The sequence below is a fragment of the Phoxinus phoxinus genome, assembly GCF_949152265.1.
Source record: "Phoxinus phoxinus genome assembly, chromosome: 18".
In the NCBI taxonomy this organism is placed as follows: Eukaryota; Metazoa; Chordata; class Actinopteri; order Cypriniformes; family Leuciscidae; genus Phoxinus; species Phoxinus phoxinus.
In genome coordinates, this window is record NC_136893.1 from 8,022,112 (window position 1) to 8,040,905 (window position 18,794).

The following is an 18,794-nucleotide window of genomic DNA, read 5'->3' on the forward strand; positions in this document are numbered from 1 at the left end:
ATACCACCAACCTCCATGTCAAGAGCATCTCTTCAAGTGGTTATTAGTCTTTACACACGTCATTGCAGCTTCTTCATGGTCTCACTGAAGTCGTTTAGGCTACTGAATTCAGGTTATGATGTAATGACATCTAGCTAATGTCCAAATCAATCATGCAGCAGCACATCTAGACAAAATATTAACTGTCAAAGAAAGAATTTTCTAGAGGAAGGATGGCACTTAATGAATTTACATTTACATTTGTTCGTTTAGCAGACGCTTTTAACCAGAGCGACTTAAACAATGAATTTGCTTAATAAAATAAAAAAAAATTATGAAAAAATTGTGTCCATGACTTGTATTATGCAGTAACCATTTTACAAAATCAATAAAGCTATCGAGGCCATTACACATGATGAATACAGTCAAGGATAAAGGGGTTAAAGACATTTTGCAGCACATTGCGATGAGCAATGATCTTTAATGTAGAATCTATTCAAAATCCACGCAAACATCAACATAAATATAAAGTAAACGATACATGAATCCTATAAAAGGAAAACGAATGTAATGTAAAAATGTCTCGCTCCTTCAAAGCATAATTCTGAAAAAACAGTTTTATAAAAGATACTATGAATTAACTCAATGTCAGTATAAAAGACACATTTATCACACATTTGAAGAATAAAAAATAAATAAAAAAAATAGTAGATGTACAAAATAAGACTTAAATTAAACTACTTGTGCACAATACAAATGAATGCATGGGCTCTGCATTGAGCTGTAATCCTTAAGATCAGCTAATATTGAGGAAGTGGATACTGCAGCACACTAGGAAGGTGTTTGGGAGTGAACACCGATAAGGCTGTGTGTAAAATGGTAAACATTACACCCAAATGCCCCTCTCAACGGCAAAAGCGCCGTTTAACAGCTGCGGAGTGCATGAACAGCCCCCTGGTCGACTCGAAACGGTTTGAGATACAAATGCTCCCCTGAGACGACTTCGGCAGTCGAGAACGGGCATGTGGAGGATTGATGCGTGTGCGTGTCAGTAATCATAACCCACTGTACACGCGTAATGCCGCCTCTCGCACTTCCAGCGCTCATATGAAAAGGAGGGAGAGATGTGATTGATATTGGTTTTTATGCAAATGTAGCATTTGTAAATGTACAACACGATACAATTTGCATAGTCATTCAGTCAGTGCCGTTTATAAGTGCATTAATCCAGCGCCGCTCTCCTTAGAACAGCTGCTTACACAAAGCCAGCGCGAAAAGAACAACGCTTGCAAATGGGACATGACTGCCCATGTGTGCATCTGCACCCCTGTGTTTTTTGGTGATGGGACGCAAACATGAAAAGCAATTTTCTATGAAATGAAAGGGGGCTGTGCACTGAAAGGGCGTTGCATGTAAATGTATGCATTGTATTAGGCAGACTGACCTCAGACATGTTGACGCGGCCCTCTTGGAAGGAGCAGTCGTTGGCATTGTGGGTGCACATGTGTCTGTATTTGCACCAGTGGCATGGAAAGGAGCCGTTCACACAGGAGAGACACCTATCAAGAGGAGACAGCAAGAGAAAAAGAGTATTATTGAATTATTCATAGCAAAATTATACGCATTCTATTTTAAACCATAACATTTTCACACAGCATACTCATGTTTCTCTTTCATCAGCATTGGAATTTGGCACTTAGCACAATTATAATGCGGTTTAATTCATATTTGCATAATATAAAACAATGTGTTGTCCTAAATGGGAATAAATCAGATTTTTTGATTCAACAAAGAGGTGTGCCTCAAGGCTCAATACTGGGACCACTTCTTTTTTTTTCCATTTATGTAAAAAATCAACCATTCATTTTCAAAAAGGTTTGCTGATGAAACTGTCATACATGTATCTAATGATGATTCTTTACAAACTCAATCTCTTCAGTATGATTTTAATATTTTACAAGATTGACTTTTGGATGATAAATTAGTTTTTAATAAAACTCCTTTATAAAAGTCCTTTATAATGATTTTGAGTAAACTTAATCTTTAATCTTAAATCTAAAACTTGTTCTTGTTTTTTATCATGTAAAGTACTCCTTTGCATAAAGTTGATACTATATCTTGTATGGCTTGATTTTGAACTTTCTTTTAAATCACATATCAATCATGTTTTACACAGTCAACTTCGGAATTAGTATTTTACATCAATATCAAAACTGTTTTTCATTCAGTGTTTGTAAGAAACTTGTTTCTCAACTAATATTTCCAACCCTTGATTATTGTGATGATGTTTATCAAACGACATCAAAATTAGATCTTGCTTCGTTTAATACGTATAATAGACTTTGCAGATTTATTTTGGGATGTTCTTTTTTTACTCATCAATGTACAATGTATGATGCACTCCAATGGTCATCCCTGCATGCAAGAAAACATATTCATTGCCATCAATTTATATTTAAATGTATTTATTTTAATTATCCCAGTTATTTATAACAATACTTTGTACCTTTTTTACCTTTGTACCTTTTTTATTATGTTGTGATTGTGTTACATTGTATGTTAGGACCCCCTCGAAAACAAGATGGTACATCTCCAGGGGTTAATCCTAATAAATAAACATATTGTTCAATATCATTTCAGCATTAACCAAGATCCTACGCAATGTGTACGAAACTGAACTGAACAACTAGTTGTTTGTTAATGACGTATTTAAATGCATATCCGAGGTGTTTCATGCCCTGGTAACCGTCCATTAAACCCTATTACCAAGATGGTTTTTCAAACAAATCTACCTCTTTTATGTCTTCTCTTTCCATCTTTCAAGCAGAGGTGACAAAGAGCGGGTGATGTGAGATGGACAGAGATTGAGACAGATCAAAGACATGTCGGAAAGATAGAGTGAACTAACGCTCTCATCAAACAGCAAAGGAGAAGAAACCAAAAGACGCGAACACACAAACACGATCCATTCATTCGGGTATCACGCAAAGTAAATGACCAAAGCTTCACATTCAACAGTTTAAAGTGACATTTACATCAACAACACTGATGATTTGTTCGTTTAAGACATTTAACAACTGAGCCCACATTTGACAGAGTTGGCACCTCAAGGTGAAGGAAATAAGAATGCCAGACGCGTCACAAACAACACTGATCTGTCAACTTTCCACACATCGCACTGAGACAAAGGTGTAGGTTGGCTTTGTTGCTATGGATACAGAGGAAGATTTTGTTGCCGTTTGGCAGAGGAGGACAAGGACGCTGGTCTGTACTCTAGTCTCAGAGACCCGTCTCCAAAAGTCATAACAGAAGAGTTGCGTGGGAGCAGTTTCTTATCACGCATTCGGCATAGACTTCAGAATGAACTGAGCTTGACATAAGAGGTGGAAACAGATTTGTGCAGTACTTCTAAACCATTACACAACTGTACAGATGAAGTGAGTAATTTCTGTGCCACTATATATATATATATATATATATATATATATATATATATATATATACACTTTTTCACTCAATGGCAAAATATATATATATATATATATATATATATATATATATATATATATATATATATATATACTGCCTTTGGGGTTAGTAAGAATTGTTTAATGTTATTAAACAGAGGCTCTTATGCTTACCCAGGCTGCATTTATTTGATCCAAAATACAGTAAAAACTGTAATATTGTGAAATATTATTACAATTTAAAATAACTGTTTTCTATTTGAATATATTTTAAAATGTAATTTATTGTAATGCTGTATTTTCAGCATCATTACTCCAGTCTTCAGTGTCACATGGTCCTTCAGAAATCATTCTAATATTTGATGCTCAAGAAATTTTTTTCATTATTATCAATGCTGTTGTTTTTATCTTTATAGTCAAAGAATAACGAAAAAAGGGCACACAACTGTTTTCAACATTGATAATAATCAGAAACGTCTAAAATCAGTATATTAGCGTTGCCAACACATAAATAAATAACATTTTTAAATATATTCAAACAGAAAAAAAAACGTATTTTAGATTGCAATAATATTTCAAAATATTACAGTTTTTAATGTATTTGATTAAATAAATGCAGCCTGGGTGAGCGTAAGAGACTTCTTTTAAAAACATTTTTGAATGGTATAAATTAAATACAAATCCAAAAGTCTCTACATATACGCAATAGTGTACATGCAAACAAAATGTAATTTACTTTTATCAAGTGTATTTACTTTTATTTAGGTTTTCCCTCTGTTTTCAGGGAAATAAATATACAATGTTTTTTTTTTATAATACAATAAGTATAATGTACTTTAAATGTGAAGGTAAATAAAACATGGAGTGTGATTCTTTGACAGGATGAGGAAATAGTTTGTTTCAAGGACATTAATCCGGGTGCACCTCATCACTACCTGGTTATACCAAAGCAACATATCCAGAGCTGTTCGTCACTCCAAGCAGACAATATAGGTCTAGGTACGATTGTGTCATTTTTGAAGTTGCATTTGGACTTGGACTACTTTTGAATAAATCTGAATCAGTTCATATTTACATAAAAAAAATGGGGTCTACAACTCAAGCTCTACAACTCAAATGTTGAAGTACAGTCCACACAGAGTGCTACTTCCTCGGTATTTTAAGACACACTCCGCAAACTCCATGAAGCTCAGTGCTCCCGAATTCTCCTCAGACAGACCGTGCTTTTCTCATATCATGAAAAGGCTTCTGCGGTCAGCGAGAGCATCACAAAGAGGCGAGAAGTGCGCTCTACGCCTCTTCCCCTGTCTGTGCCAAACGTTCAAAGGCTTACGCTCACGTCCGCTGCTGGTGCATGATAAAGCTTTCTCCTCACTCTGCTCCGGCTACATGAGACACAAGAGCCGCTGAATTAACGGACCAGCTGAACCTGGCGCACAGAAACACAGAGATTCTAGAGGCAGTGGAAAGAAAACGAGAGAGAGAGAGAGAGAGAGAGAGAGAGAGAGAGGCGTAGGGAAGCATCCACTAATGAATGTCACATTGGCGCACTTTGATCTTGTATTATTCAGATCTTACTTCCTGAAGAGGCACCTAGATTACGACCCATCACTGCTGACACACACCTCAAAAGCCTCATGTCATCCTCCTTACTGGAATACTGTGAAGCAATTGTTTCAAACTATTTCAATTGTTTCAATTGTCAACAAACTATTTTGTGACTAAGTCCATTTACAATGCTAATAAAGTTATTGCAACATTTTATTTACATTTTATTTTAATTACAAAAAAAAAAATCATAAATAAATAGATGGATGTAAGATATATTATGGCACAATTCGATAATTAAAATGAAATTATTATCATTATGCAACAATTTAAGTAGAAAAATGATGGTGCAATACAATTTAATAAATTGTTTCAAATGTATGTTTACATGAATTATTGTTAATTTATTGTTGTTGTTGTTGTTTGCATTCAAATGTATACAAAAAGGAAAACCTGTATATTATACATTTTACACATAGAAATCAGATGTCACAATAACGTGATGCCGATCCAAAATAAATAAATAAATATGCAACGTAACTTTGGTATAAAAATTATGGTGCAATAAAAAAATGAACGAATAAATGTAATTGTGTGTGTGTGTGTGTGTGTGTGTGTGTGTGTGTGTGTGTTAAATTAAAATTTACAAAAAAAACTGTTAGTGTGTTAACCTCCATATTATATATTTGAAATATGCAAGTCTAATGCTAAGCAAACAATGATAATGATGAGGGTCACAAGACAGGAAATCAGAATTACATGGTGCCAACCCTGAGGCTCTAACACACACACACACACGCACACGCGCAAAAGAGAGAGGGCAGTCTCTTCAACAGTGTGTGTCTCCTGTGCCACATGCATGGGCTCTTTTCATATTAAAATGCACGAGCTACAGCTAACCTTTCAGCCTCGCGAGTGCTTTATCGCTTCAACAAAAGCCACCATCTATCCGTCTTTTTCTGATTTTCCCTCCTTATTCACTCTGTGCTCCTCTTGTTAAAAATGCATCGGGTCCCTCACATGCTCGATTAAGCCGTTCCCTCCCCCTGTCTCATGCTAAACTCTAATATTGTTACGCTGCATGTAAATAGCTAGCAGGGTAATTTGCCGTGCCAAGCAGGAGCCACTTTGCCACACACACACAGAATACACACATCCAGTGATCACTAGGGCCAACAAATAGTGTGCCTTAGTCACACTTACATACACACACATACACACGTGGAGCACCAGGTGAGCACTTCATCGCGTCCAGTTTTAGATGAAGTGGCTGTGTTGCTAATGGGTCGGTGCCATGCTAATGCAAAGCACGCTGAGCTAGCGAAGGGCACACAGCCCGACTTAATGAACGAGAGCGGGAGAGGACGAGAGACACTGGAGCTCAAAACATCTGGAGTCGCTCCTGCCTGGAGCATAACCTGTTGTCTATCCGTAGAGGGATGGGAATGTGAGGAGGAGGAGGAGGAGGAGACAGTAAGAGCCATGGGACTGAGAGAGAGAGGCTGAAAAGGGTCAAGAGAACGAAGCGATGTGCCATCAGTATGGTTTATGGAAAAGGCTCAATCAAATGGTAGACAGGATCCAATACGGAGTGATTTTTTGTATTACAACAAACACAGGAACAGACAGAAGGTTTAACACTGCGTGTGTGAAACATGGGGTAAACACACAACATGCAAACATCGACCGACAACCAAAGACTGAAAGCAGAGGAACTAAATACACAGAGATAATGAAATGATAACAAACAGGTTTGATGATTAGATGAGTGTCCATGACAACTGATGACTGGCGGGAAAATCAAACAAAGGAACACACGTGACTGATGAAAACAAACTGAAAGTCCATGAAAACAAACTAACTGAACATAACTGTGACAGATATATAATGTGTCATAAGAATGCCACTTTTAACATTTTTAAGAGCTATTAAACAAAACGTTCGGAAAACTAGGAAACCAAAACAATTGCATTTCAGACTAGCTTTAAACGTTTTTTTTTTTTTTTTCTTATCAACATTGCAGACATCTTTATTTGTCATTGATCTGAGAACAGAGAAAGGTTGGGTTTCAGCATAGGAATGGGAGCAAGAGAGAGCGAGTGATGTAAGAACTGCGGGAATATAATTCATGAGCAGTAAAGCTGGACGGCTGAAGTCAGGGATCCTCATGAGTCGTTAATGAAATGACATTAAAAGTCTGATCTCATCCCTGATATCAGCGAAAAACTGCTAACACCACACAAAAATAACATCCCTCTCTCACTCAGAAGCAGTAAACACACACACACACACACAGCATGGTCCCGTAAAAATAAACTTGTCTTAGTTTTAAACGAAAGAACGACAGAGAGAAAAAGAGGGAGAGAGTTAGACGACAGGAGGCTGCCTTCTCTCTTTCCCGCGTGAGACTTACGACTGATGGACACTGCAGTTGTAGAAGACAAAATCCACGCTGGCAAACTTCTTCCCCGTCTCCTTGGATTTCAGATAGAGCTTCACCACCCGCTTGTCACCTGCCAGCAGACAAACAGTGAGCTTCAGCGCTTTCTAACAAGAGGATGGAGGCTTTTAAAAGAGTGTGCGCGTCACCTTACCCTGGTTGCGTGTGATGGGAGCGATCTCCCGTGCGGAGGGGGACAGGCAGTAGATGCGTCCCCCCATGATGTGTCCCTCCGTCTCAGTGTAGTCCTCAAACGAACAGTTGACGCCAGCAGCCAGACTGGGGACGTTCTGAGCCTGGAGAACCAGCTGTAGGACCGAGCACAGACCAGGAGACAAGAACAGATTCCAATTTTAATGTGCTTCATTGGCATGACAAACACTGAACATTTGTACAAAAGACACCTGGACTTTCATTTCCAGTTACTATCTGGATATTTTTAGCCGTAACGCGTCTCCAGTGCAGTCAGACAGAGATCTGATCACAATTAACTGCGCAAAATGCAAATCCATATTACATGAAAGCTTACATTGCAGAAACACTTCTGTCATTTATCAACATTTATTGACAGATGATTCAAACTTTTTGCATTTCGTTACTTTCATTTCTTATCTTGTTAATAGGGATTATAAGAGAAGAAAAGGGGAGAAAGAGAAATGTGTCGATATCACTAAAATCAATATCACAAAATCATTCATATTGATAAACAATTTTAAAATATATTAAAATATTTTAGAATTTTTCTTTTCTTTTTGGTTGAAAAGCTAAATCATCTCCATATCAATAATATAAAAAATAAAACAAAAAGTTTTATTTATATGGAAGCTTGTTTCTGCCACAGAATGAAACATTTTAAAAGATAATTGTGACTATAACACGCAATTGCGACTTTATATCACGCAATTCTGAGAAGAATTATTGAATAGTCAGAATTGTGATATAGATATATAAAGTCAGAAATAAAGTCAGAATTGCGTGATATAGTCGCAATTGTGTTATAAAGTCACAACAAATGCGCAAGTCACAACTTTATTATATTATATCTCACAATTGCGACTTTATATCACGCAATTACGACTTTATAACACGCAATTGCGACTTAATATAACGCTATTCTGACATTTTTTCTCAGAATTGTGAGATAAAAACTCGCAATTGCGAGTTATAAAGTCCAATTCTAAGGAAAAACAGACAGTTCCGAGTTTATATTTCACAATTCTGACTTTATAACTCGTCATTGCGACTTTGTGTCACAAAATTCTTTCAATTGTGAGAAGAAAAAAGTCAGAATTATGAGAAGAAAAAGTCCCAATTACCTTAAAAATTTTTTATTCTGTGGCAGAAAAAAGCTTCCATAGATTTAATTAGGTCATCAAATAGCAAGAGCAAAGTGTCTGTTGTATTTTTTTATGTTGTAAAAAGACAATAAATCAAACAAGCCAAAAATAAAAGCTTTATTAATATGACGTACGTAGCTGAATGTGCATAACCCAAACCACAAATGGGTTTTTTAATTATCCAAATCATAATCTAATCTGATTCCATTCACAAACAAACACACACTTGCCTGAACTTCAGACATGGTGACTGAAATATTGCTGGGCTGCACCGTGAGTCGGACGCACTGCTCCAGTCTGGAGGCGAAGCGTTGGGGCTCATCAGCTCTCTCACAGCGGTCCTTACGTGAACATCTAAACACAAATATTACTCAGCAGGAGCGACAGCGGCATTACTATCGATTTCTAAGAATAATCAACCAGGGAGATCAAGTGCATACTTTATTAGTAAGCTGATTAGATTCGGAAGGTAACACTGTGTTGTGTGATGAGGAAGGAAAATTTAGTAGTGTTCAAACTGTGGGGTTCTGGAGGGGTTCTGTGCCCTCAGAGAATACCAAAGGCATTGCTGAATCATTTCCATGACATAACATGATATTGTTTTTGTCCAAACAAAACCAAAACCAAACCAAACAAAATGACAAAAACACTAAATAAAAATCAAATTAAAATGTGTCCCTATAAAATTAGATAAAACTGACAAGACCTTCCAGAGATGCCCTGAGTTGGAAAAATTATTCCTCTCTTTTTTACCCTTTTTTAATTCTTTACTCTCTTTTTTTCCTTTACAAAATGCTAGAATAACAGTCAAATAGCAAGTTCTTCATCAGGCGTTGAACATACTTTTGACCGCATATGCTTTTGTAAGTTGCTTTGGTTTCTCTTTTCTTTATTGATCCAACATCTCATTGACTAATATATTAAACATCAAATATGTTCTCCAAGGCTGTTATTGTGTCTTTTAGCAAAGCATTTTTAGTATAAACAGACAAATTGTCAATATAAACTTGTCACGTCACACAGATATGTATACTTAGATGCCACATTCGACCCTTCCAGACACGTCTGCCCACACGGCCGCCATCTTGGAACAGTCAGCGTGTCGTCACTCACAGTAAGAATCAATGATGTGACAACATTGCGCAGCATCTGGTTTTGAAACTGCCGGGATATACATTGTTTATTTTTATTTGTTTCTATGTTAAATGTGTATGTCGTGTTAGCTGTCATGCAGGCCTTGGTCTTGTTGTATTGTGTTAGTTTAGCATAATCATCTTGATTATGTATGTGATTAACGAATGTTCACATACCGGCTTTGACCGTTCCAAAATGGCGGACCCCTTGTGGATGTATAGTGGCCCATAGAAACAGCTGCTAATGAGTTATCTATGTATTTATGACATCACACCTAGTGTCAACAAAGCCATTAGTTTTTTTTATTAAAACAAAACAGTCTACACAGTTATGTCCCCATTCATATAGCCATGTAAACACGTGTGTATGTGTGTGTGCGAGCAGCTGTGGAGTCAGGAGGTGAAGATACTCACACACTGTGCAGGACACACCAGCCGCAGTGGGGATCACCAGAAGCCAGACACTCGCTACAGCTGCTGTACTGCTCACAGCTCTCCACCGGCACACGGCTCACCTACGGACACACAAGCCTCGGAATTCATTCTCAAAAACTCTTTACTTTACTAGGTGCAGTTAGAAAATAGTTCCATCTAACAAAAAAAATTCACTTTTCCACACAGTATCTGTGTAATGAGCCGTTAGCTTAGCTATATGCTAACGCCAGAGTCTGACTGGAATCAGCTCTAAATGTCCTGTGAGAAATGTTCAAGTTAAGCTCATTTGACAGCATTTGTTGCATAATGTTATATACCATAGAAATTATTTGACAAATTTCATCCCTCATTTTTAAAAACAGTATAAAAAAGGAAAGAGCATTGAAGCAAATAGCAATAACGTCTAGAGCAAATAAACTTGAGTTTTCGTCCGTATATTAGTGCACATTTATAGATGCAGTTTAGTTTTGGTTGTAGGAAACTATACTTTTGTTTTTGGCAGACGCTTTGATCCAAAATGGCTTACTTTGAATTCAAGGTATACATTTTATCATGTTCATGCAGGATCGAACCCACGATTACGGCATTGCTATGGCAGGCCAGACAGATGGAAATATCTAATGATCAACCTTCTTGATGCTTTCAGAGTGTGAAATCTGAGCACCGCGGTCCAAAACAGAGGTTGCCACATTCACCATCACTGTCACCAGTTCAACAAACACACACTTACTCATTCACACAGACATCTTGCATATTACAAACGTCCAACATAGAGAACAGCTTGCTGAAACTCGCTGAGAAATATTGAGAGCCACCTACACATGTCTACTTTCATATAGTTTCATTCAGCCATCATAACGTCTGACTGGCGATCGATCGGCTCTCAGGAGACTGGCTCCATTCCAAATCTAGACAGCTCCCTACCTAGACAGCATTTTTATTTATATAGGCATCGAAGGAGGCTTGCAACAAGCTGGTCGCCAAAAGTTGTGAGAATATCTTAAGTGCAAAATACTGTGATTTTTGAGGTTGGAGGCCTAATATGAAAGGACAAAAGGATTAAAAGGGGGAAAAAAACAAAGAAAATGGCTGATGACAGAGCACTAATGCAACAGTTTGACATATTAAATACAAAGTGTTGTGGTTCTGGTTTTTTGGGCCTGCCATAAAAGAATGAGAGATTGCAGTTCTTTGTGGTAGGGAGTGTTCGGCGTCTGGAACATTTCAATTAAGCCGATTTTCCAATCGGAGAGTTGAGTATTGTGTCCTACCTCTGCTCTTTGTTTAAACGTCAGGGCTGGAGACTATAATACAGCAGCCATTCATACGAAAGAGAGAGAGAAAGCTCTCATCCCTCTCCATTTAAACGGCTGAAAGAGAAACCATTCATCTCTCTACAAGAGGAGGAGGAGAAGCAAGGGGTGTATTAAATATAAATAACATCTGCAAAACGAGGCACGAGGCATTTGGGTCACAATGGAAAATTATCTCAATCAGAGAGCGTAGCAACATTCAGTTGCGTTCGAACTCAGTGGGTCTGAAATGAGCCTGGGCCGTCCCATAAGAGCGCAATGAAATAAAAATAAAGCAGCTACAACATAAAAAATAAAAAGAGACAGTTGAATTATTGCCATGACATAATATGTTTGTTTTTCAATAAAATAAAGTTTAAATTAATGTAAAAAATATATAAATATTTAAATAAAAAAATATATTATATATATATATATATATAAAACATTTTACTAAATATAAAATAATATAAAAAGAGAAAAATAAAACAAAATCAAAGTTTAATTGAATATAAAATAAAACAATAAAAAAATATATAAAATAAAATTTGTAAAAATAAAAATGCCTTGAAGTGTGCCACTACTGATCGCTGACACTTTTGCAATCAATCACGCCTCGTTCCTGATCCCTGTCAGAATTCGAACGGCGTGCAGATGTAATTGAGGACGGTGTGTTTTCTTTATTCTGTGTGAGGTTTGGACGGACCCACCGCATGTAATTGCGCCATCTGTGCAATTTGGGCCAAAAATTGGTCATGCTCTAAAGGAGGCTGTGATGATCGATGGCTTATTTTTTCATCCCCAAAACACACACACCTCAGAGAGCAAGTGCACATTTTCAATGAACACACAGTCCAAATGAATAGGTCAATCTTTTGCCCCTCCCCCCCTTAAAATGACACAGCCTAATTTAGAAAAGAGCAAACTTTTTAGACTAGGAGGCCTTTTCTGTCTTTTAACGCCCCCCTCCCAAGCCCTCCCTGTTCATCTATCTTCAATTTGGCCTTGCACAAAAGAAGAAATGGCAGATGAAACCATAGATCATGGCCAGGAAGCCAGACACAGCCCAGAGGGAGAGGATGAATGGGGGGGAAAAGGAAAGAGAATGAGAGAAGAGAGAGATTCCATGCGGCCAAAACCATTTGCAGGTTGTCTCTTGGTACACGGTGACAGAACTTGTTGCTCCAGATCCGCATTAAGCCCAGCTGCAGAAGTGAAGCTCTGCTAATATAGGTTCCATTTCTTAAAGAATATCTCCCACACCAAACATAAATTATGTATCGCCATCAAACCGATGAAAGCCCCGAGGGGTAAATGTCCATGGTTAATCTGAGTCAGGGTGATAAGGTCGCACTGAGAGTCCCAACACCGTTTCGATGATAAACAGCATCCTGAGACGCAACATATGCGGTCATATAACTGACGGGACACACCAGTAACACCAAATCTGAACTTATAGTACATCTGTAAAGCCAAAACTGTCAAAATATTCACACCTGTGACTGCAAATCAATTGAAACCTTAGTAATATGCCAAGTTATGGCCGCTTGGCAGCTGTAAACATTATACAGTTAGACTGATAAATATACGTAATATTTAATTATATATTGAATATTGATGTCTTTAATCATATTGGTGTGGAGGAATATGTTTAAGTATAATATGAGCCAACTTCAGGCTGCACGTTACAGTGATTTTACCACAGTAATGGGGGTTTATTTACTATATGGTAAACTCATGGTAACGCACAACCTTTTGTAGTTTATTGCTTTTAAAGCAGGTAAAACTTTTTGTGGAAACCATAATACATTTAATTTCAGGATTCTTAGATGAACAGAATGCTCAAAACAACAGCATTTATTTAAAATCAAAGTCATATTTGCTTTATTAAAGCTACAGTCCGTAGTTTTTCCTCTTTGTCGCCATCTGTGTTCGAAATCTGCTTTATCATATCGATCGCTTATCATATCACATAGTCCCTTTTCTAGTATCAGGCAAAACAATAAATTGAGTGAGAATAAAAAAATAAATCAAAACTTTACAATTATATATAACACACTGTTGTTTCTCTTCGCTTACTTTTCACTGTTCGGGATTAACGTCAAGTTTTAATTTGAAACATTATATTTTGAGGTAGGAAACAAAAGTTTGATGCTTTTTTAAGAGAGGTTACAGCACATGCTCTATAGAAAAATATAAAAAACAAATCTGTCCGTTTCTCTCTCTCTGATGATTTCCTGTTCTCTTTTTACTCTCTTCATCAATAGTGGCAAAAGACCCACAAAAGTCAGATTTTATTATACCAGACATACTTTCCAAAGCACTAACTTGACAGTATAATCAACAGTTTGTCTAATTAGCACATTATGCTGACATTCAGACTCCGCCCCCTCAGGAGGCAGCACACGTCACTGCCGCTGAAGACCTGCCATCACATTTGTCACCGACTTAGACAGATATAATCTACAGCTCCGACTTTAAGATCAATTTTGGTTACATACTTAAATTACTCTATAATTACTTTTAAATGGCAGCTTTTGACTGGGTTATATAAAGCAACCTCCCTGTTAACATGATAAACAAGAAATACAACTTAATTAATGTTCAGTATTTTAGTCACTTCATTTTACAATCTCTTTATTTTACCTGCAATAAATGTCTGTCAAATGCTAATACAAACTCGAAATTCTTTCCATGTTTCTCACAGGGCAAATATGCGAGAAGAAACGGCCTTCACGGTGCAGAGTGTTATTGAATGCAAACGCTCACTGCTACACGTCGGTAGAGTCTCCAGCTACGAGCTCAATAAACCTCCTGCTTTATCAATACCAGCACACATTCAAGGATTTGTGTGTGTGCAACGTGCATGGTTTATGGATATCACCATGGCAACATCTGGCATCTGGAATGGCTCACTTGGTCACTATGTCACGTCTGGACGATCTCCTCAGTAAAATCACGGTGAGAAGGGAAAAAAGAACAAATTACGTGTTGCAAAATGACGGAATTGGGGAAAAGAGGCTAGCAGAGAAGAAAAGCTAGCAAAGGAATGAAAATTATGAGTGTGTGAAGGCCATAAATAGCTTCGTCCAGCTGTGAGGTGAACTGTGATTTGGTTTTAATTGCTGTAAGTGTCTTTCCCTGCGTGGATATGTTTACACTACCAGTCAAAATTTGGACACACTTCAAATTCAAAGGGCGCACCACTTCTCGCGGCACAATATGTATAATAATAATAATGTGTGTGTGTACAGTACCAGTAAAAAGTTTGGACACATTACTATTTTTAATGTTTTTGAAAGAAGTCTCTTATGCTCATCAAGCCTGGATTATTTGATCAGTAATATTGTAAAATATTATTACAATTTAAAATAATGGTTTTCTATTTTAATATACTTTAAAGTGTAATTTATTTATTTGATGAAAAGCTGAATTTTCAGCATCATTACTCCAGTCTTCAGTGTCACATGATCCTTCGGAAATCATTTAAATGCTGATTTATTATTTATTTTGAAAACAGATATTTTTCAGAAAACTTATGTTTTTTTTCAGGATTCATTGATAAATAGACAGTTAAAAAGAACAGCATTTTTCAAAAAAGAAATATTTTCTAACAATATAAGTCTTTACTATCACTTTTTATTTTATTCTTTATGTTTATCTCATTCTTGATGAATAAAGTATTAATTAATTTAAAAAAAAAAAAAAAATGACTGACTCCAAACTTTTGAATGGTAGTGTATATTGTTATACAAGTTAAATGCTGCTTTTTTTAACTTTTTATTCATCAAAGAAAAAAATATCACAAGTTAAGTATCATAAAAAAGATTATTATTGATAATAAATCATCATATTATAATGATTTCTGCAGGATCATGTGACACTGAAGACTGGAGTAATGGCGGATGAAAATTCTGCTTAGCCATCAGAAATAAAATATATTTTAAAGTGTATTAAAATAGAAAATCATTATTTTAAATTGTAATAATATTTCACAATATTACTGTTTTTTTGTTTTTATAAATGCAGGTTTGAGACTAACAAATTACAAAAAGTAATGTGTCCAAACTTTTTTGGAAATGTTATTAAGATTAAAATGAAAATGTAGTCATGTGTGTCCAAACGTGTGACTGCTAGCATATACATTTACTTCTACTTGAACACACACACACACACACACACACACAGAGTGAACTGAAGAGCTGGCAGTTTCTCCTTCCATCTTGTCACATTGCCTATATTAAGACGTCCGCCACACAAATCAGATTACAGCCAGCTGATACTTCCTCTCGGCCCTCCGATAGATGAGTACAGAAGAACACTGACCTTCAGAGAGAGAGAGTCGTGTCGAGTTTCCTCACTGTACTGTGTTACACAGAAGCCATGAGGTGCAGCTATGTGAGGAAACAATACAAGCACTGTCGTTCTGATCAAAAGCTTCTAACAGAGGGAGTGATACGCATGTACAAATATACACATGCTTTCAAGCCCACATATGCTCCCACAGCGGACACACACTGGGCATTATGCTTGGTGATGGAGCCAAATGCCGCTGTTGAAAGTCGGGGGGAAAGTCGGTCAGTCTCACAGAAACATGTCCAGGTCATATTTCACACCAAAATAAAGAAAGACATCAATAAATAAATATTTGAAATACAATCTAATATTGTAGTTAAAAATATATATAGTACTATTTGCACTGTGACATTTGCATGGCACATTAAGCATTAAATAAAAAGGTAGTACAATTAATATTACTACAACTAGTGTTGTCAAAAATATTGATAATTGGACATGTATCGAAAGCTCTTAAAGTGACAGCAGTCTATAAACCTGCTGATTTCTGTCATGTTAATCAAAGAGCAAAAAAACTAAATTCACCTCCCGCTGCCCTTGACTGAATAACTTTTGTAACTTTAATTGTAAGCATTAATCTTAATTTTTACAATAAAATAACACTGGATAGTCTTCACATTTGATTAAATTCTTATTTTATTACTGACTGTATACTTGTCTTTTTTTCTTTTGTAAATGTAGTTCAACAATTCAAATAAAGCCTTCCTGTGTAAGCTATTACAACCAAATTACCCAAATTATATAAAAAATATAAGATAACAAATTATCTGTATGGAGGTATATATGTCAGTTTTCCTGTGGTATCCAAAATGTTATCGAATATTGATATTTCCCAAGGCATTGCATTAACATGTTCAACATTAAACTATTATAATAATACTATTACTGTTCATATATGTATATATATATAAGAGTGTATATATATATAAGAGAGAGAGAGAGAGAGAGAGGAGAGATGAGAGAGAGAGAGAGAGAGAGGAGAGAGAGAGAGAGAGAGAAAGAGAGAGAGAGGAGAGAGAGAAGGAGAGAGAGAGAGAGAGAGAGAGAGATTATAGTAATTATAGTGTTATAGTATATATTCTTATATATTATAGTGATTATAATAAATATTCTTCCTCATAACAGTAATGAGAATGAGATTTTTTTGCATTACAATGATGATATTTTTGAGGTTGAATGCGCTTCAAAATCATGAAAATATTGTCAAAATGCAACAAAAAAAAAACCTAAACCAAATCATTTTCTTGAAGTCGAAATATAATTTCATATTTCTTTTCAATTTGATGTGATATAAGAGCTGGACACGTTCTTGACAGGTTTCATGAGTCACCCAAAAAGCATAAACAATATCTCCCCAAACTACATGAGCAATATACCAAACTGACAAATCCATTGATGGGCTTTTTTTTCTTTTTTTCAGAAATTCCTCAAGCCTCAGATAAACATTGTAAAGTTTATCGTCCGAACGGCAGCGAGCGCTGTTTAAATCAAGCTAACGCTAATCGAAGTTTCTTCTCGCTGAGTATGGGACAGCTTTATGTCTTCCCGCGGACCCCAGAGCGGGGGAAAGAGATGCCGGGGCTATCAGCAACTTTTAATTAAGTGGGTGTGAATATGGGAAATGGAAAATTGTTCTGTCAACCCGACGAATGGAGTTTTTGATGTTTGAGGCACAACATGCGCCTCCGCCTGCAGTTTCTATTATCCAATGAAGAGATACAAAAGGAGAAAGAGAAAAAAATTTAAGGAGCAAAGGGGGAGGCGGACGTGAACAACATACGCCACATCTTCCTCCAGATCAGCGAGAAAATGGGGAAAGAAACAGCAATATCAGTGAACATTGGTCTCTTCTCTAATTGCTGTGTGATATCTCTGTAAGCCTGAGGTACGGAAAGTCAACATATTAAAATGCGGGGCGGATCGGAACGCCGGATTACGGCGTGATTGCGTTTACGGAAAGTTTCTGTTCGCTAGATTCAAAGGGGAACAATAACATCTCGGGCTTTCACGAGAGAACACCGGTCGCCGTTCGTCCACCTCCTCAAACATAATAAAACCTGGAGGAAGAAATACGTGACTCAGGCTAGAGACGCGACGGAGGCTTGGTTAGCGCTGCTGTTGACAAGAGAGATGGCGAGATGCCGCAGATTACGATAAACAGGGAAGAAGTGAATGTGGGGAGAGAAAAATTAATGAAAGATGGCTTCAAGGAAGCCGGAGTGATCCAATCACAATCTATCTCCCACGACCGCTGTCAGTTCTCAAAGAGGCGGCAATATCTCAGCGAGACGGAGCGAGAAGGAGAGAGAGGACCCGCTATTTGAAAGAAAATGACCCCTGGGGCATCTCTCCCATTGACTCCTTCCTCCATAGGAGGAGGGCCACTTAAAAGAGAGGGGAGAAAGAAAAGAAAAAAAGATAGATGAAGGAAAGAAGACAGAACAAATTGCTTCAAACCAATTAATTTCCACTTCTCTCTTTTGCTCGGTCCTCTGGGTCTTGTGTGCAGCGGCTACAGAGAGAGAGAGAGAGAGAGAGAGAGAGAGAGAGATAGAGAGAGAGAGAGAGAGAGAGAGAGAGAGAGAGAGAGAGAGAGAGAGAGAGAGAGAGAGAGAAAGAGAGATGAGAGAGAGAGAGAGAGAGAGAAGAGAGAAGAGAGAGAGAGAGAGGCCTGCGTGTGAAACCTCATTAACCCATCCCGTACGTCCAAACCCACTCCTGCAGTGTGGACACAATAAACCAGCGACACATTTGTGGATGAATTTTACAGATGCACTTAAAGATAACAGTAATGCAAATGACAACTG

At 37.1% G+C, this 18,794-nt stretch overlaps 1 protein-coding gene across 1 annotated transcript in view; it reads right to left on the reverse strand.

Annotated features, from left to right (window-relative positions):
• The window catches only part of plxna1a (plexin A1a), a 220,602-nt gene that overhangs the window by 95,738 nt on the left and 106,070 nt on the right, over nt 1-18,794 (reverse strand). The window contains exons 5-9 of the mRNA XM_079589633.1: nt 10,319-10,419; nt 9,002-9,125; nt 7,589-7,742; nt 7,408-7,507; nt 1,424-1,538 (exon numbers count right to left, since the gene is read on the reverse strand). Coding sequence (XP_079445759.1) covers nt 1,424-1,538; nt 7,408-7,507; nt 7,589-7,742; nt 9,002-9,125; nt 10,319-10,419 — 594 coding nt within the window. The remainder of the gene's footprint in view (nt 1-1,423; nt 1,539-7,407; nt 7,508-7,588; nt 7,743-9,001; nt 9,126-10,318; nt 10,420-18,794) is intronic.